The 19,812-nt window shown below is 35.6% G+C and overlaps 1 protein-coding gene across 8 annotated transcripts in view; it reads right to left on the reverse strand.

Moving 5' to 3' along the window:
• The window catches only part of PCCA (propionyl-CoA carboxylase subunit alpha), a 415,109-nt gene that overhangs the window by 256,550 nt on the left and 138,747 nt on the right, over positions 1-19,812 (reverse strand). For 6 of the 8 annotated variants that reach the window (XM_067536816.1, XM_067536820.1, XM_067536821.1 and 3 more), the window contains 3 exons: positions 15,215-15,293; positions 7,621-7,723; positions 177-271 (listed from right to left, as the gene is read on the reverse strand). In XM_067536816.1, coding sequence (XP_067392917.1) covers positions 177-271; positions 7,621-7,723; positions 15,215-15,293 — 277 coding nt within the window. Of the gene's footprint in view, positions 1-176; positions 272-7,620; positions 7,724-15,214; positions 15,294-19,812 lie in introns of those variants that run through there. The other 2 variants (XM_067536817.1, XM_067536823.1) reach the window with 2 other exon arrangements.

The following is a 19,812-nucleotide window of genomic DNA, read 5'->3' on the forward strand; positions in this document are numbered from 1 at the left end:
GAATACTGTGATGCTAAATTCTGCATCAAAATTACATTAGTTAGTTAAACACTACTACTTGTCCTTACGGTGTTTAACGGAATTAAAATTGTTCATATCTGTACAGTGTGTAAAAGTAGTATCTTTTCAAAGTGTAACTGATGCTCATAAAAATGTACAAGGTGACGTATACTCACCTTGGTGCCTCTTCCACAACCTTTTGATTTCTTCTTTGAATGGAGCACTCTCTTTCATTCAGCCACAAAGCATTGTCATGCTTATCTGCCAAAACCTAGTAGAATTTGTTGCTATTAACAAACAAGTGTATATATCTGGCCTTTTGATATTCCATCACCAGATGCCTAAGTTATCTGTGCGCCAGAAATTCCATTACATAGAGTTCAAATATAAACATTTTGCCAAATTAAACATAAAAAAGAAGCAGACTCTAGCAAAGTATGCTGAAAACAGAAATGCACATTCCCTTTCTAGATAGTTAGCTGTATTAAATGGGGAAAGAATGTTATTTCAAACTCTAAACAGTAAATTTTTTTTTATAAAACCTCCACTACTTATTTTTTTAAATTTTGTTTATGTAGGATTTGAGGGAAAGCTCCAATCATTTCAAATGTCACGACAAATACAAAAAGAAAGTTAATTAAATGAAAGACACTAAAAATCAGTAGATGGAGACAAAATTATATTTAAGCTCCTAAAATAGCACTACAAACAATTAGTAATAAAATATAAATAAGTATATTGTTAAGAATAGTCTATATGTCAACAAAAGGGAGTAAAATCTCAAAGGTTGTCAAATTTAGCTATTGATCTATGGATAAAAACCTTTTAAAACGGTTACTAATGGAGCCTATTTAGTGGGCTAACCACAATACAGTGCCCTTCACACAAGACAAGTGGTCAGAAACCTCGTGGTCTCTCGGCAAGGTGAGAGAAAGAATGAGATTTGCAAAGTAACAGCCAGATTTCTCCAATAATTCCAATGAAAATTTAAACTTCTCGTTTCAAGAAGCCTTCCCAAGCAGCTGAAGCTGCTGCAGTCCCTGCAACCTTGTAACACTGAAGAGCAAGACACAAGATGAAGAGTCCCATTTCAGATATCCAAACTGGAGAAGTGTGCAGGCCAGCAGGTCAGGACTGTCAATTGATCATGAGCTTTTTAAACTTTCAGAAAAAAGGAAAATATAGGCAGTCCTACTAGGCCCAACTCTTAGACTAATCCTCTCATTTATGCTCAGGCCATTCCCACGACTTAATGCTTCCTTTGTCTTTCCCCAACTTCATATCTTGTTTCATGTTGCTCCCTATTCTTGAAGCAATTCCCCTCTTTTCATGTACTAAACATACTTTCCTCTCCTATAAACCTTTTTTCACCTAGCTTTCCCTCTCTGATTTATAATTGTCTGTGCAACACCTCATCCTTTAAAACAGGGGTGGGGAACGTCCGGCCCACAGGCCATATAAGGCCCGCGAAATCATTTGGTCTGGCCCTGGTTTGCCCCTTTTCGGCAGCGGGGGGGAATTCGGCCGTCTTCCGCGTACCACCATCAGGCCCTAGGCAGAAAAAAGGTTCCCCACCCCTGCTTTAAAAGTACAGTTCTGCACTCAAAATTGACTAGATAATAGTACCATCTTACTCAAAAACCTGTGTGAACTCAGCCCTATCTACTTACTTTACAAAAATGTTTTACTACTTATTGTCCCTTGTAGCACCACAGAGTAAACTGATCCATGAGAGAGTGAGCTAGATTCCATTACAGCTCATGCATCAACAACAAAATTGTTAACTAACATGGAAATAACCCAGACAGATGAGACAAAAGTCTAAGTTTGGATTTCTTATAGGACTACTTATGTGTTCAAAGTTAATTACATGCTAAAGTGCTTTGCTGGATCAAGGTCAGATCAGTTACTTACAGGATCAAACTCAACATTTTCATAGGAATCCTTGGGGGACAGAGGTGAGGATGAACATTAGTTTGTTCCCACTTAACCTGTGGATCTTGGGGGATCCATAGGAGAAATCCACATAGATGCCTTTTGCTTTTGCTCTGGTGCTTGATCTCACAGCTTCCCAGAGTCCCTGGAGAGCACGAATGCTGCTAGAGCCAAGATTCATAGGAGTGTCCTAACTACAGCTGATCCCTGAATCTCCCAAAAGGAAGGTTCTGAAGCACACTGCAGGAAACAGAGCAAAAAACAGCATAGCTTGAGGGTGTATTATCTTGTGCTGGAGCAGAAGAATGGAGAATCCAAATAGAGCATAGCCTATCTCCTCATTCCAGTCCTGGTCCATCCAGTCCACAACTGCAGAAACTGAACTCCATGGAATCCCAGTAGAGAGGGGTCTTTAGAGAAGGGGAGAGTTATTTAAAAATATTTACATTATGATAACAGCCGAAGAGCAGAGCATGCTTACTTGTGTGGAATTGTTCTTCTGCAATAACAATGGCTGCTTCTTTGCCCTGCTGCTTTATGACCAGCTCCATCCATTTCAGACCCTCTTACTAAGGCTGGTCAAAAATTTTCCATTTAAAGCATTTTTCAATGGAAAATTGTGAGGTTTTTTTGTTTTGTTGTTTTTTAAAAAACAAAGCTTTTCATGAAAAAAGTGTCTGCTTTCCACAGAAAATGTCAAGTTTTAATTGAAAAACATCTTTGACAAAAAGTAGAAATTTCCAATGGAAATTGACAAAAATTTATTTTCCCCCCATTTACATAAAAATTTTCCATGGGGTGGGAGGAGAATCTGACCAGTTCTCCCTTATTTCCTTCTTAATGAAGGAACCCACTTTGCTCCTCATATTCCTTTCCCCAGTTCTGAGGTACCTATAGTCTCTAGAGAAACTGCTTGTATCATTATGCACTTTTTCAATCTTTCTTAAAACTATTTGGCAAATATCCACAAACTTGGCTTAAAAGAAACAGATATGAATATTTACACATAGGTTCAAGACCTAGTTCTTAACCATCTTGCTCAATGGTGTAAGCAAAGGAACATCCAGATTTGAGTTTTTATTCTATCTAGTGACCGTTATCCATGTTATTTTTAGAAACAAAACAAAAATAATTGTTTAATAAAAGAAAGTAATTATTTTCAAAATAGGTTTCATTGCCAAAATGCATTTACAGAAAGAGGGAATAACAGTCTTTAATTACTACTAGGGTGAACTGAAATTCCCATGTACCTCTAATTAAAAATACATGTTCCATCTACAGTATTTTTTCCTAATTAGAGGTGATAAAAGCAAGATATTTTTAAAAATTATTAAAAAGGTCTGTTTTGTGAGGTTGCAAGATTAACAAATTAAAGGTATTTATTACTAACACCCCATTACACTAAATAATAAAACAGTTATTGCACTCTCCTATTTGAATTCAGACAAATGATATTTCCAGTTGCAGTATTTGGTATTTAGCCAATACCTTACAATTATACATTCAGTTTACTCTTACTTTAAACTCAGATTCTTCATGTCAGATAATCAAGGCGAACAAGACTCCAAAAATCAGTTCAAGCTATGAAGTCTATTTGGACTCTTTTTTCCTGTCAATTGTTTTAGCCTTTTCTTATGTTTTACAAATGTTTGTTTTATTCCTCAGCACAGGAAACCCCTTACATTTTTAAGTAGCCAAGATTTTGGAGCTCTGCAAGAATGTTAAAAAAATCTGTTTAAAAGTTACTACTAAATTAATAAATATTGGCATCTGTTCTCAAACAGTTTGTATGTTTAACAGTCTGAACATGAATCAAGGTCAATGTCCTAAACTTGTTTAGAATAAGTATTTAAAATGACATACTGGAATGTTGTAAAGGTGTATTATAATGCATTACTATAACAAAAACATGTTAATTAGAAAATTATAAATTATAAAAATCAAACAACATCAAAGATCAAAGAAGATACCATTGATTTATAGTATTGTATTGTTCTTAAATGTGAAATATCCTAACATTTTTTAAAGATGAAGCAAAAAACTGATGGGTTATTTAAAAAAGTGAATAAAGATGAATTGCAAAATTAGGTACCAATTTAAGAAAGCACCTGAGCACACATTTAACTTTAAGTATATATGTAAATCCTGTTGACTTTCACAGCTTTCCTGAACTGGAGGTCTTAAAAATCAACTTAGTTTTGAATACGTTTTTAGACTTCTTAAACAGCATCCCATCCCTACTTCAGGTGCTAGCTTCGATGTGGATTATATAGCACTTTGGACCCAACTCTGTATCCACTGAAATGGAAGGAAGTTTTACCACCGACTCAGTTGGGTGGTTTTGCTTCCTTATTTGATGAGGGTGGGGAAAATGGGATGTTTTTTCATTTTTATAAAAAATAATTTGACCATCAACTTTATCCCTGCTGAGGAAAAGATTACTGTAAGGTCCTGAGCCTACAACCACTCATGCACGTGTTTAATTTTAAACACATGAAGAGTCACTGATAATATTTCATATTAATTTTTATATTTTAAAAAACATTTAATAGCGAACTTTTTTTTAAATTTTGGTCTTTTTCCAGAGACCAAAGAGATGGCATTTGGTATTACAAAGGAGGAATAGGTGTCTACTATTTCAAAAGTGAAGAGTAGTTTTGGATGTCAAATTTGAGTCATATCAGAAGGCCCAGATTTTCAAACTCTGGATGTTCAACACTTATGGAAAAATCAGGCCCCTTTAAGGTATTTCAAGCTGAGCACCAAAGAAGTAGAAGGACTCAAAAACCAATAGTCATTTTTTTAAAAATTGGGCCAAAAGCTCTAACTGTTTGAACTCTAATGTGTTCTGTGAAACTTACTTGTTCACCTTGTACCTGGTCCCCAGCAACCCAAAATCTAGAATATAGTTTTGGGCTTAACATTCATCCTTAGTAGATTCAATATTTGCTTATTTCTCTGATGCCATATCAAATCTGTGTTCAGGCAAAATTTTTAAGGAAAAAAATTTAAAAAATCAGGTCATACTAAGCATGTTAGGTTAGTCTGGACATATTTGGCAATGTTAAAGGGGTTAATTGTTTTTTTCTTTTACTTAACAGTCCACACAATGAGCAGGGTTTTTTATATTAAATTATTGAACTGCTGTCAAAGTATCTCAAGGTCGTAGTGCAAAAATCATATGACAGAAATTGTACAGAGTTTGTATTTTGGACTGGAAAAACAAATGAAACTTCTGTTCAGGAAACTGACACACGCATTATAGATTTCTTGTCAGAAGAAATTCATTCAGGGCAGCATCCACAATTAAGTTTGGTAGGTATGAAAGTATGCATTCAAAATGTTAAAGAGGGAAAACTTTTTACCAAACTCTGTATGTCTGAAATATAGTCCTGTTTGGTAACAGTAGATCTGGTTTTAATTTATGAGATACCCATTGATGCAAATACACTGAAGAAAGATGTCAAATAAGTTGTTTGCTCTAATGGCACTTGCTTGGGCTATCACAGCTTCAGAACTTTGATTTGTCAAAATTCTAACAGGCAAAAAACTTACATTAAGAAGTAGGAGTTGGTTTGGAATTAATTATAAATATATTTGAAAATCTTTATTCATATCACTTTACTTAAGAGTCTTAAGAAAACAGTAAAAGAAACCTAAGAATCCCATTCAGGTTTGCTAGAATTGTGTGCAAAACTCTGACTTGACTGTTTAAGTAACATTCTATGCCCACTATTTTGCACTTTGAAATTATAAATCCACATGAGAATTATTTAGCTCCAGGCATATTTTATGACTAAATCCAAATATAGGCATGATGTAATAAATACTCTTCCCTCTTATATGGTCTGATGGAAAGTTCTGGGGTATAGTTTTATATGGATATATTTCTGCTTCCATATAAAATAGGATGCAATACGAACTAACATTGTGAGAGCAACCACCGTACTAGTCTTTCATTGAAAGAACTATTGAAGAATGTGTTAAAATGTAAAGAAATTCCCTCCAGAAAATCTAAAAATCGTTTTTCTAAAAAAAGATTCAAAATAATAATTTAAATAAATTATTTAAAAGTTTCCCAAATTGTGTGCAATTGGTAAATCTAATAATGGTATCATCTTTTGACACTGAATTCAATGTAAATTCGACTCAGATACTGATTACATAATATGAATCAAATAAGGTATATTATACACCTACCAATGACAGACTCTTAAAAATTCTTTAATGTACACAATACTAACATTTTAAGCACAATTTTGAAGCATAATAGTAAATAGCTGAGATGGCACTTCCATTCAAACTCTATTTTTAATCATTTATAACTTATTTCAAAAATGTATTTTGAGCTGCAAATTTCTTGTTCTTGGATACAAGTCCAAATGAAATGGTCTTGGAAAATGGCATTATATTTTGCTAAGTTATTCTTCTAATGGCTGAGCATTGGAATAGATGTTTTCCACTAATTAAGACATCTTTACAGTTTATTTTCAGAGGCTTGTTTTAAATGTTCAGATTTGGTGAATTCTTGTAAGAGGACTAGTATCTCTGGCATGAACAAAATTTATCTTCAAGCCTGAAGAGAGCTGCTTGTACCACAAAGGGCATTTGGAGTAGTCCATTTGCTTCAGTGGAGCTATGCCAAATTACACCAGTTGGAGATCTGGCCCAAGGTCAAAATTAATCTTCATTTGCAACTAAGCTATCCAACTAAATAAGCAGCCATATACTGTGAACCATGAGGCTTCACCTACACATACCTTAAGTGGTTTAACTGACCTTATAGCAACTACAAGCATGTAGTTCAAATAATATGCATCATTGGTCAACTGAACCCGTCGATGACCTTCATTTGATTTTCCTGTGTTGTGCTCAATGTATCTGAAGGAATTAAGCAACCCCCTCTAGACAAATAAGAATGTTAATTGTGCTCTAAAGAAAACTGGGTCTAGACCACCTTAACTTGCAGAATGCTTTGATAGCAGGATGTGGAGGTGAAAATCAGTGGAGAAAATTTGGGGGCAGGCAGATCTTTGAGGCTCAGAAAGATGCATGGACAACGTTTCTCCTGGAAAGCAGAGGAGAGCGGGAGCAAAAATGTTATTTGGGAAAATGTCATTCTGTTATCTGAAGTATATGAGTGATGACACTAGACTAGATTCCTCAATGCTAAAGGAAAGAGTAAAATATATCTCCCAGCAAAGCATGGATTAGAACAAGTAGCACTGCACCAAGTAACCTCTCCCAGGGTTTCTGCCAGGGCAGGGGAGTTTTAAGTTGTGATGAATAATCAGTAGGTGCCCTGCTGCAGGAGGCTGCTCAAGGGATGCGCTAAATCAGCACATCACATAGTCACCATGAATGCAAACCACCTCCCCAACTAGTCTGCACCACCCACTTTTTGGGTTGTGATGGACCCATCTGGACTTTCTAGCAGAAGAGATGATGCAGCAGTAGAAAAGAGGTTTCAAAACTTTCCACCAGCAAGATCTACTCTGAAAGAAGCTTGAGAGGGCAGCTGAATCCAAGTCACTGTCTCTGAGAAATGGAATGCAGTCTGATATCCACATTAATGTATTTAAAGTCATAATAAATCTGACCATGCTTACAGTTACAGAGCATGTTTAATCTCATCCTCAAGGTTTGATCATTTCAGGTTTTATTTCAAATAGAAAAAGTACAAACCTGGATTTCTATGTGGCGAGGGTTATCAATAAATTTTTCTATCAATAGTCGATCATCACCAAAACTTGAAGCAGCTTCTTGCGATGAAAATCTAAAGCCTTCCCTTTAAAAAACAAACAGAAAAAGCCAGGCTGACAATGAAGAAAATCAAGCCTCTTACAGCCTGATTCAATTTCCACTTAAGTTAGTGGGACTTCTGCTATTCACCTAAATCAGACTATCATTAATTAATGTATGCATCACCAAAAAGACAAGTTGCACTAAGTGTACATTCATTTTTATTTTTTTTAAACAGAATGCAAAAATAAGAGCTTTCTTGGATAGGCAGAAGAAAAATAAAAATTAATGAAATTCTTCTTCAAAGAACAAAAGTAACTCTGAGGTAAGTTTGAGCATTTTTAAAACTGGATAACTTTGCACAAATTACATATTTTCCATAAGAAAAAAATACAATGGTAACTATAATTATGTAATACAAAATTTATCTCTTGGAAGCGTCCACCATTAGTTTTTAAGAATTGCAGCAGCTGAATAACTCAACTGTGGCAAAGCCACAGGTTAGTTATACATAAATTAAATGAAAGGACAAGTCTCCGTTGCTATATTATGTAAATTCAGTTGCTGTACGCATTACTTAAGGCGCACTTTCTTAACACAGTATTAGCTAAATTCATAAGTTTTTCTCCTGAACTATAGCGGAACTAAACATTCACCAAACCCTTTAGTGTGGTTTTCCCTCTTGCCTTTATTTACTCTTTCCTACATAACAAATTTAAATTTTCATTTGTTTGATTAGTAAGATACTGAACATGTTAGTTTCACTTTTCCTGATAGAGCAGTTACTATTGAGTGACTAGTGAAACACAAGTCTAACTACATTATCCACTGGGTGAAATGTACACATGGTGCATAGGGCCCAAAAGACCGCATGGTGGACTCTGCAACCCCTTCACACAGCCAAAAGGGATTCTGTGCTGGCTCAGGTAGGCCACTGCAGAGTGGAGGTGGGGGCGAGCCACTGTATCTTCAATGTCAGGACTGCATGAGTTCTAACACCACACATAGGAGGTGCAAGGTTGTAGCTGTCACTGTTCCAGCCTATGGACTAGAAGACAGCTGCCATGGAAGGACTGTGATGCAGTCCTCATCACTTCCCTATTAGTTGGGGGTAATCTGAATTTCTTCTTAACCAAACCCAGTTCAGTGCCCTAAACAAAGCATGCCTGAATTTTTTTTTTTTTTTGTGGATGGATGAATATGGCTCTCTTTTGAGTATTATATTTAAAGGTAGCTCTATCATCCTTTTAAACACATGCATTTAGATAATACTTGCTTTATAATTTAAAGAAATTTGAATTTGTTTAGTATGAACTCAGTTGTTTCCTTTGGCCAGTTCTATTTTTAACCTCAATATATTAAATTTATTTATTCAAGAGGAAAAAACTTCAGCACCTTCATGCTCTGTACAGCAAAGTTATGCAACTTGTATACAAGTAGACACCACTCTAGCTGATCTGACTAAAAAAAGTTAAACTAAAATGGTGCAAAATATGAAGGCACACAGAGAGATGCATCTGTATTTATCAAAACATATTTTGAACCATTTTAACTATTAAATCAAAGATTTTACTCTCAAACATTATATCAGATAGCATTATGCACAATTGATTGACTACTTTATTTTTCCTTCACTGAAGCATGTGCTAATTAAAAATCCAGATGGCAATGCTTGTTTAAAAAAAATCAATATGCTTAATTACCTCATCTATACATCTGTAAAACCTAAAATTGTGATTGTGTCAATTAGGTATTTTGACCTTACTTACACTTGTGTTTTTGCCCATAAACTGAGTGAAGAATATTAATAAATGACTGAATTTCATTCATTTTAAAAGGGACCAGAAGACCTACTCAGATTACACCAGCTAGGCAGAAGAGAGACCAGGGGATGTGTGGATGCACGCCCTAAAGAGATACTATGTATTTTAAGCTTCATTCTTCCCTTGGAATCAGTACTGAAGCAGTGTCCCAGTGACCTAAAGCATTAGGAAGTACTGTCTCAGATCCTTGCCGTGACTGAGGAGCACACTGTCAGCTCAGGAGAAGGGATGAGAAGATGGCCTCTGTACTCCTCCAACCGTGGTCGAGCTGTGTGCCAGACTGGTCCTCCAGACTAGCACACTTGACTGTGACTTTGCCATTGTCCAAGTCCTAGAATCACAAATTAAAAATACCTGGGGAGCTTATTTCCCCCTCACCCCTCAGTAAAATGGAATTTCACAAATTCAGTGAGATTTTTCTATTCACTTTTAAGATTCTATCAAATAACTCAGATTCTATCTATTTAGAAGGTCTCATTTCACAGCCTTGATTACAGCATAAAAAAATCTCTTTGGAGAATCAGTGTTATGTTAATTTTCTTAATAGAATGCAATTTGATTTTTTTTTTTTTAAACAGAATTACAAAATTAGTGGATGTAGGGAATGCAGCAGAGGAAATCACCAATAGTTTTATTTATCATAGTCCCCTTTTCTCCCACAATAACAATCACAGACAGATTTATGACTTCACCTACCAAAGAAAGGAGACAAAAGATCTGTCAATCAAGGCAGGTATAGAAGTACCAAACTGTTCTCTTCTTTTCCAATTAGACTTCCAGAGCAAGGTAATAGATAAGATCAGAGACAGAACTTCAAGTGATGTGCCTTGAGAGGAGGTGGGAGAGGAGAGGTCTATGACAAACAGAATTACTGATGAATAATTTTCTTTTATGGTGTGTCTCTTCTCCCATATTGCTGGGCAGCAGCAACTGATGACAACCAATGTTGTGAACAGTAAGCCGAGCAGGTGGGCTTACCTTCCAATGGCATTTGAAACACCTAACAGATGTCAGCAACAAAGACAGATTCAACTAGTAATGCCAGATCAGGAGCTGAGTTTCAGAAGCAGATGCTTCTGCCCTGAAAACTTACAAGATTGCCATGCCTCTTAGAGAACAGCATGCAACAATACTAAATACAGCCTTTTGACATAGTTGTAAGCTAATGGGATACAATCTTTAATTCACCTAGATACTGTGATCTTGTGGCCTTCTTGTTGTAACCTTCAAAATGGATAAATTGCAAACTTTTCCAAAACTGAGTGAGAGTTATATAAGGCTTTGTACATCCAAGGAGAGAGAGACATTGTCTCTACAATAAAGTTTGGGATACAACTTAGATAAACAGGCTTACCATCATGAAATTCCAAACTCATCTCAGGAATGACCTTGGGGCAGGTGTTAAACTGACAATAAGGAAAAAGCACTGAGCATATTTTCCCATTCTAAAGGCTATCATGACTACATCTGAAAATAACTTGAAAAAGCAGTTTCTATCTATTTAATGTATTTATAGTTTCATGGATAGGTCATCCAAAGATGGGATTCTGTGATTTCCTGGAAAACTAAGGATAAATCCCATTGCAGAAATATTGCCTGATATAAAAATAGAGAAATTGTGTGTGCTCTACCTTTTATGGGACCATAAAAAGCTAAAATGGTTAACACATGACTGGAGAGAACATTGACAGACTTTTCTTGAAACCAGCTGGGGGGACAGACAACATGATGGAGGGAACAGGATTGCATGTCCAGCTTCCTTCAGAACTCCAAGTCCAATGGTTAGAGGAGCATATTTCCAATCAAAGCAAAGGTCAGAAAGGATGGCTGTATCCTACTGAGGGATGCATGCAATCTGTAACCTTCTTGGAGAAGCCTTCAGCTACATATCTCCACAGCTCAATCTTTGTTTTCTGTGCAATATTTTCTAGGTTGGAGAACAGATGCTGACCTTACAGCTCTGGTCTCTAATTCCCATGAGTATGAAAGAAAGAGTTTTGCTGATTAGCAAGTAGCAAACTATTCTATCCATCCCAGACAATAACAAATCTCCTGAAAAATGTACAGCATAGATTCCACTTACCAGGTTATTATTAAAGCTGGATAATGCCAAGCTAAACCACTATGTTATTTCCACAAAGGCAAAATACCCAGAAGAAAAGAAGCAGAGGTTCCACCAAGTATCAAGGCTTTTGAAAAGATTTTAGGAACCCTGGTATCACTCTGCTTGTACATGTAGGCCACAGCCTTCTGGTTGCCACATCTTGCAAGGGCCTAGTGCTGATGGAGAGGTACTTAGGACTAGAGAACAAAAGCTCCAGGAGGTTGATGCTGAGGAATCATTTTTGGAAATGAAGAGAAACCAGAGATCTTGGACTTTGAGGGTTCACTCCATAACTGCAAAAAATTCATATAACACCACCACAAAGATTGCCAAGAGATAAGAATTCCCTAGCAGACTATTCCAAACGTACACCCAAGTGGGAAATTGCATGAAAGGATGAGAGATGCATTTTCTCTGTGTAAGTCAATAATGCTGACAGAGACCTTGAAGTGACCGAGAACAGCAAATTTAAGGAATTGTTATGAGTCTACAATGCATCATGAGTTTGCAACCGGAAATAAGGCAAATGTAATTTTCGGCTGCTTAAGCAGAGAAGTACGTCATGATGCAAAAGGCAACAGTCACTTCATACAGCTCTGCTATAATTAGTCATTCCAGAAATCCCCATTACTGCAAAGGTATTCATAGCTTGGACGGAGTTTAGAAGAGAGCAATAAAAATAGCAAAAGCTGGCAGGAATGACATAATATATGAAAATAAGAAGATCAGTAAAACAGAGATTAATAGGAGACTTGATAATTTTCCAAAAATTATGGAGTATAAATACCAAATAGAAAAAGGAATTAAGGGTGATAAAATGAAGTATAACTAGTAATAATAGGATGAAATTAAGAAAGGAAAATTTAGATGGAAAATCTTTCAGAGTGAGATCTGTAGGACTGTATAATAAACTTCCAAGGGACATGGTAAAAGTCTCATCACTGGGACTTCCAAGAAGTAGACAGAATGAATCACTAGTAATTGTACAACAGGGAATAATCTTGAAATAGCAGGGAGTGAAGTAGTTTAAATAGGTCTTTTCTATGTTCAATTTCTATTATTCTGGAAATTATACTCTGTGGTCTTTAATCTTAATTCTTTAAACAAAATGGTGTGTCCCATTTTGAAAGGCAGATGGCAAACTGAGCATCAAAATATTCCATATCCTGAAAATCCAATAAATATTTTTAAACAAAGTTACTCAAAATGAATTTAAAATCATGGAAGCTGTCATGTTCACTGCACTCAGAAATACATCGAAAGGGCAAAAGCAACAAATTTACACATGCTGGCCCATCAGCATATTAAAAACTGTTCTGGAGGTACTGCCAATAGGGATGAGAGGGTAGTTCAGTCTCCACGTTCATTCAGTCTTTGGCCTCTCTACTGAGACTGCCAACACTGGAAACTGGCATCTTTTTTAAACTGAAACCGGTTTGAGACTACAAATTCATCCCACAGAATACCAGGAATTGATGGCAATTGTTTGTCATCGTCAACCAGGGCTGCATTCAGAACAAGAAGCTCAAGGTGAGAACAGCAAAATCCTATCACTTTTTCCCTGGAGTCACCCACTTCACAAATCAAAGTCAACAGGCTTCCTGGGATTAAAGTCAAAAATTATTCTCCTATAACTACAGAAAACGGAAAAATACTTTATTATATTTCTTAGACAATATAAGCAGTGTGTAGAAGAATCTTTCACAATCTTTTAATGTCAGACATCATCAATGTTAACTATTAAAAATTAGAGGGAAGTGTTCTACTAATATTTCTACTTCTTCAAATCAATGTGTTTCTATTCTAAATATTCCCCTCCCCCACTCTTAATCTGAGTTTACCTTTCCAATTAAATATCTAGCCAACTTTAATTAAACTCTAGCCTTCACTGCTGCCTAGTTGTGAATTTTAAAATGAGAATTTCCTCTTGATTAGATGGGTAGTGCAAATGTAGTTTATCCGTAAATGACTTTTTTTAGTGACTGTGTTCTTTCCCCTATCATTTTTACACCTTTTGCGGGGTAAGACAGGACAAAGGTAACACTAGCAAAATGACCATCTGGGAAACAGAGTCCTGGGCAAACAGTAACAAACACTGAATGGTATTCCAATGGTTTTTGCACAAACAAAGCAAGTATCACTAGCTGTTGGCCCTGAAGCAGGATCAAAATCACATGCCTTATTAGATTCTGTTGACACCACTCATCTACATCAGAGAACTTTCTGACTACCCCAATTTTTATCTGTACTGCTTTAAAACTACTTTGCAATCATGGTTTCGTAACACATTTTCATTTTTTAAGAAGTTTTTCATTTTGTCAAATTTTTTTGATGATCTCTGAAGACAGAAGTGATTACCTTTTGATTTAGTACAAAAGAAGTACTTGTTGACTGTACAAGATCAAGGGAGCAATTCTGGTTTCTAAAACAATAGGAACAAAGCATCCTTGTAAGTATGAAGTGCATTATCCTAGATCCTCATTCTAAGATACTATCCTTAATTTCCTATTTAGGTTACTATATAAACAAGCTACAGGAAAGAACAATTTCAAAAATAATAGTTTTCTTTATATATAAAATTTGTTTAACTATTGACTATTCATTTTGTTTATTTTTTCCAGCTTTTAGAACCTATACTGCATTTAATTTTTAATAGATGGCACACCAAAGTATGCCTGCATACACTTAGATGCAGTTCATTAAAGCTGAATATATAACGTAAAATTAAACTGAGTTAATTCCAAATGTATGTTTTGGATTTTCCATTGGCCCTAGTCTGGTCAGCATTCAACTTCGAACTAAATCATGAAAAAAAATGTACCTCAACTTAGGTCTTTTTTCCTCACAGAAAAAGTCTTTTGACAATTCTTAGTGCGTTGAAAACCCCCTCCCCTCCACATAAGCATAATTCTGTGATATCACTGCCACGATGAGCTCCAACTGGACTCTTGATTATTCGGAGGTCACAGAAGAATACATTCTGAAATATCTTCAGTGAACTCAAAAGTGCCATGAAGGGCTCAGTATTTTGTGGGTCTTTTTTGTTGCGCGCACGCACGTTTATTGGAAATTAATTACATAATTTTATGCTAAAATATTAGTTTCAACCTTGATCCACTCACAAATGTGTTTCCATACATTACTAGTCAGTCCCATTGAATTTAAGTGGACTAATTATATGAATAAATGTTTGCAAGATTGGGGCTTAACTTTTTATTTTACTTAATACACTGAATTAATATAACATATTCAAAGGCATAAAATAAAATATTTACAGTATAAATTTATAGACTAAATTAAGTCACTAGCTTCTAGTGACTAGAAAGACAGCTGGAAGATCAGATTTTTCTTATTCCAACAAATGGTAAACTGTTTGTAATGCTTGCACAGGCAGGTTTTTACTGAAAAAAAAATATATAAAAAAATAAAGAAACCACCAGAGAATAGAGCATACTTTCCACATCATTTCTACAAAAAAGGATAAAAGCAAAAATGATCCAATTTCTCCATTTCATGTTTGGTATCTGTTTGATTGTCAGTTCACAGTGGTTTAATGGAACTTTAGTAAATGCAGTATTCATCAAGGCTAGTTTTTTGGACAGCATCTCACCTGGTCTCTTCATCATCCCAAGCGATTCTCATGCCTTTCCCACCACCACCTGCTGAGGCCTTGATCATGACAGGGTAGCCTAACAGTGGGGAACAATTAGACAGACGTTCAAACTTTGATCAGTTACTCATATGAACATGACAACTGACCGCATATCCAATAATGTAGCAGACAATAGCTGGTTTATTAAAAAACTTAGTTTGGAGAGGTTTTTGTTTTTGTTTTTTTTTTTTTTTTTTTTTTTTTTTTTTTTTTTAAAAGACTACATTATCAATACACTATTTCATTTATTCCCCCAAATATTGAGTGAATAGAGTCCCAGAGTGGCAAAGTGATATATGAAAAAAGGTACGTATTTCACTTCTGAGTTAACTTTACTCTGCAAACAGATTTTGTTACCTTCCTACTGCTGAAATAACTATGTGCATTGATAAAGTTAAAACAAATACTTTACCAGCAGAAATGGACAGGAGATGTTTCTATGATAGTGGTTAAAATGGCCAGCAGCAAAAACTTTTGTATTCAAAGACCTTGACGAACAGTGCAGTACATTTCTTTGATATCACAAAAGAGCCATGTGAATAAACAATACTGAAGACTATATAGCAATAGAAGGTAACAGAAGTATTTTCCCAAAACTGATGTGATGCAAACACCAAATTAAGGGTCAGACTGATACCCCTGCTCATACTGAGTAGTATTTTACTCCCAGCTTTAGCTTTAGCTTAATATGACTTTTTCAATCTGGCCCTAAACATTTTCTGAATGTTAAAAAACAAGAGCAAGAGAAAGAAATTAGTGAATTGTTGCATAACTATTTGGATTACAAGTTACTTTCCAAAGGTCATTTCTTATTTGCATTGATTCATCTGCCTCTTTTACACTAATGTGTGGGACATTTGGTAGTTAAGGATCAGACTGGAAGTAGCTTCTTTGATATTTTAATATTTTCAAACATAGGGAAAAAATTTACAACCTTTTTGTGTGCCACAGGGCTGCAGGTATAGTTTATGAGGATGCTAATTAGTGCAAACTCTAACCCAGCTGACTTGTTTTGGCACTAAAAACTTGATCTGTCCTTGAAAAATGAAGAGTTGTTTCTACGTGTGACTGAATTGGGAAGCTCACTATTTAAGAATGAATGTTTGGATGTAAGTCAAAATGAATATTTGGATGTGCCCAAATCAACCACTGTAACAAATTTCACTAATTTTTACTGTTCACTTATTTAGCTTACTTATTTGTAAGTAGTTTTGCTCCTCACTTTTCAAACAGTCCATATCTATTTAACTGCAAGAGGATTCAGGGGAAGGCCAGTAAGAATAATTGGACCCGGAAAAACTCTCACATGAAGAGAGACTGAGAAGACTTGAGTTTTCTACCTTGGACAGGAGGTGAATAAAAGTGGACATGATAAAACCATATACATTAATGAATGGTCTAGAGAAGGCAGATTGGAAGCTTTGAATTTTCCTGTCTCATAATACAAAAATAATAGGACATTCAATGAAACTGTGAGGTGACAAATGAAAGACTGACAAAAGAAAATACTTTCACAAAGTGTAATTTGACTGTGGAACTCCTGGCCACAAAACATCAAAGAGGCCAAAAATTTAGCAAGATTCAAAAAGGGATTAGACATTTTTATGACTGAAAAGAATATCCACCAGAGTTACCATCATTAATACTAAAAAAGAAATTAGAAGGGATATAAAAACTCATACTTCAGGCCTTTAATATCTATTAGAGATTAGGATGAACCCTATTGTGAGGAGCAGATTACCTACATCTGCCTATTGTGGATTTCTTACACCTTCCCCTGAATCATCTGCTGCTGGCCACTGTCAGACACAGAATACTGGACTAGATGAAGCATGAGTCTGATCCAGTATGGCAATTATGTTCCAATCTAATGTTAACAATAAAAATTAATATTATGTGCTCCTTAGTAATACCATAGAAGCTTGAAAACGTTCATCTTCTTACTAATAATACTAATCATTTCAGCCTGGTACATATAATACATTATATTATTCAATTGACTGACTCATTGATTTTACTTATACATAGGAGGTACAGTCATAAGAATTATAATTTTGCTGACATTCAGTTCTGGAGAAAAATGAGATATACTGTGTGTACACATATTATAAAACCTGTACATCCTATCTCCCAACCAAGATGGCTAGACTGGTTACTTAACACAAAACGTAAAGTGGTTTTGTTATTGGTATATTTTGCAGTACTTTCCTGCTCCCTTTTAGTAACTTTATGTTTACTGATTTCATATTAGCTGTTCATATACATAAGGCAGCAAATCAAGACTATAGATCGTCACAGTATGTGTAAAAAATAGTACAAATTTTACAAAGAAAAAGTTTTAACATACACACACAGATTTCCATGGTAAGGGAGAGAATTTCTGCAATAGTCTTTTTACAAGTTCTGCTGCCAGTCAGAACCTGAAAGGAAGCGATCAGATGAGTGTAATACACTAGAACCTCAGTTACAAACACCAGAGTTACAAACTGACCAGTCAACCACGTACCTCATTTCCAATAGGAAGTATGCAATCAGGCAGCAACAAAGGGGGGGGGGGGGAGCAAATACAGTACAGTATTGTGTTAAATGTAAACTACTAAAAAAATAAAGGGAAAGCAGCATTAAAGCTGTCTTAAAACAATGTTCACTTGTAAACTTTTGAAAGAACAACCATAACGTTTTGTTCAGAGTTATGAACAACCTCCATTCTCGAGGTGTTTGTAACTCTCAGGTTCTAATATGTGGTGTGTGTGCACACTTTATAACCCACATTTATCAATTCTTTTTGTGACTTCTGAGAAAGCAATTTTACTGGGTGGTAATTATACATTGGCTTTGAAAAATTTAGAAAAATTAGAAAAAACAACAAATGCAGCAATCGTTTCTCCCAATCCTCTGTCAGATGGCACTGAAAACCATTCAAGTCATAGACCAAACAGAACGGTATTGATAAACCCAGATAATGGAGCCAGGTTTGACCTTTAGAACATGATTCAAACTGGACTCCCACTGAAATATTTTCAAACAGTTTGGCCAGATAGCAGGGAATAGGTAGTTCCTGTTAGAAGAGGGTTCAAAAACAGTATTTGAGAAATATACTGAAATGAGGAAGGAAAAAAATGAAAAAAATTGTGGGGAGAAAGGAATATCCAACCTTTTTCAAATTTCAGGAAAGTCTGCAGGTGAATTTTGAGCAGAGATTAAGCCCTATTTTATGTGACTGCATCAACCATCCCCTAGACTCATAGCCCTTGAACTTCAGATTAGAAATGCTTGAGATGAAGCTGAAGCACATAAAAGACTGCAAAACATTAAAAATTATATAGAATAAAATAGGGCCAACATTTTGAAAACTATGCATTTAAGATTAGTTTCCTAAATACATAGGCTACTTTTTTTGTTTTTGCTTGGTTTTAAAGACACTAAGCACACTATCTCCCTTTCACTTTAATAGAATTTGTGGGTTTTTAACATTTCTGAAAAATCAGAGAACTTTCATTTGTATGTCTAAATATGGCCTTAAGAATGTCATCCATGATACTGGCCTTGGGTCGAGGAGAGAGCTGATGTCCAAGGGGGTCCTTCTAATATTTGACAAACCTGAGAGGCCTGCCCATCCTGCTATATAGAAGATGAAGATGCCTTGGGTAGGTTTATGAGGTTTTGTGCATTGGCTGGGGGGGAAGATTTTGAGGGTATTAATTATTATCGTAGTCATTTTTGTATTGATGGCCTGCAGCTCCCAGACACTGGCTACAGTCTCAATAACCTGAATATATTCACCTGGATTAAAAAATCAGCTGGATCATTTATTGTTGGGGTGTACAAGATAAACTCAAAACTCAAAGCTAATAGCATCTGTGGTAGTATGTTCTGGCAGCAAGGATTAGTTTAACTTCCTAGGCAGAGGTAAATTATTTGAGTAGGCTTTGGTCTTCTACCCTTTCTTTTCCTAGTACATTAGAATTCACAGGATTGCATGCCTGTGTGGGTCTTAGAAATACACATACCTATTTGCCTAATTTAAACAGAGTCCAGTAGACCATTGATGCTGTATAAAATAAATCATCATTAAGATTGCCTGTTCAGTCTTTGGATAGTTAAGTATATTCAGTATCTGAGTACCAAAAGGGGTCGACAAAGGCATGCAATGGTTCCCTATTCCTGTTACTTCCCAGTATTCATCATTGTCAGCACGGCTTATTTTCAGGTATTATCTTATTAAGTTATTTATATAAAGTTGCAGCCTCTGGACCACAAACTATGTCTGTCCAGCAATACAAGAGTCTCTTTTCAGTGTCTATTTTAAGCAACATTTAAACATCAGCTAGAGCTGTAAATGGACTTAAACATGACAATAGCATGTTTTCCAGCTACTTTGTTTTTGTACAGGCTTTGTTTTGTTTTATATTGACTTTGGTTCCTGACTGTTCAGCTCACTCAGATGGCAAGCTTCAAAGTGAAACTTACTAGATCCTGATCATGCTTCAGAGATCAGGACTCTAGTAAATTTCAATTTGCGACTTACAGCCTGAATAGATGGCATAGCCAGGAGA

This window comes from Emydura macquarii, unplaced genomic scaffold (genome assembly GCF_026122565.2).
Source record: "Emydura macquarii macquarii isolate MOO-44397 ecotype Brisbane River unplaced genomic scaffold, CSIRO-AGI_Emac_v2 contig_3671, whole genome shotgun sequence".
Taxonomy (NCBI): domain Eukaryota; kingdom Metazoa; phylum Chordata; order Testudines; family Chelidae; genus Emydura; species Emydura macquarii.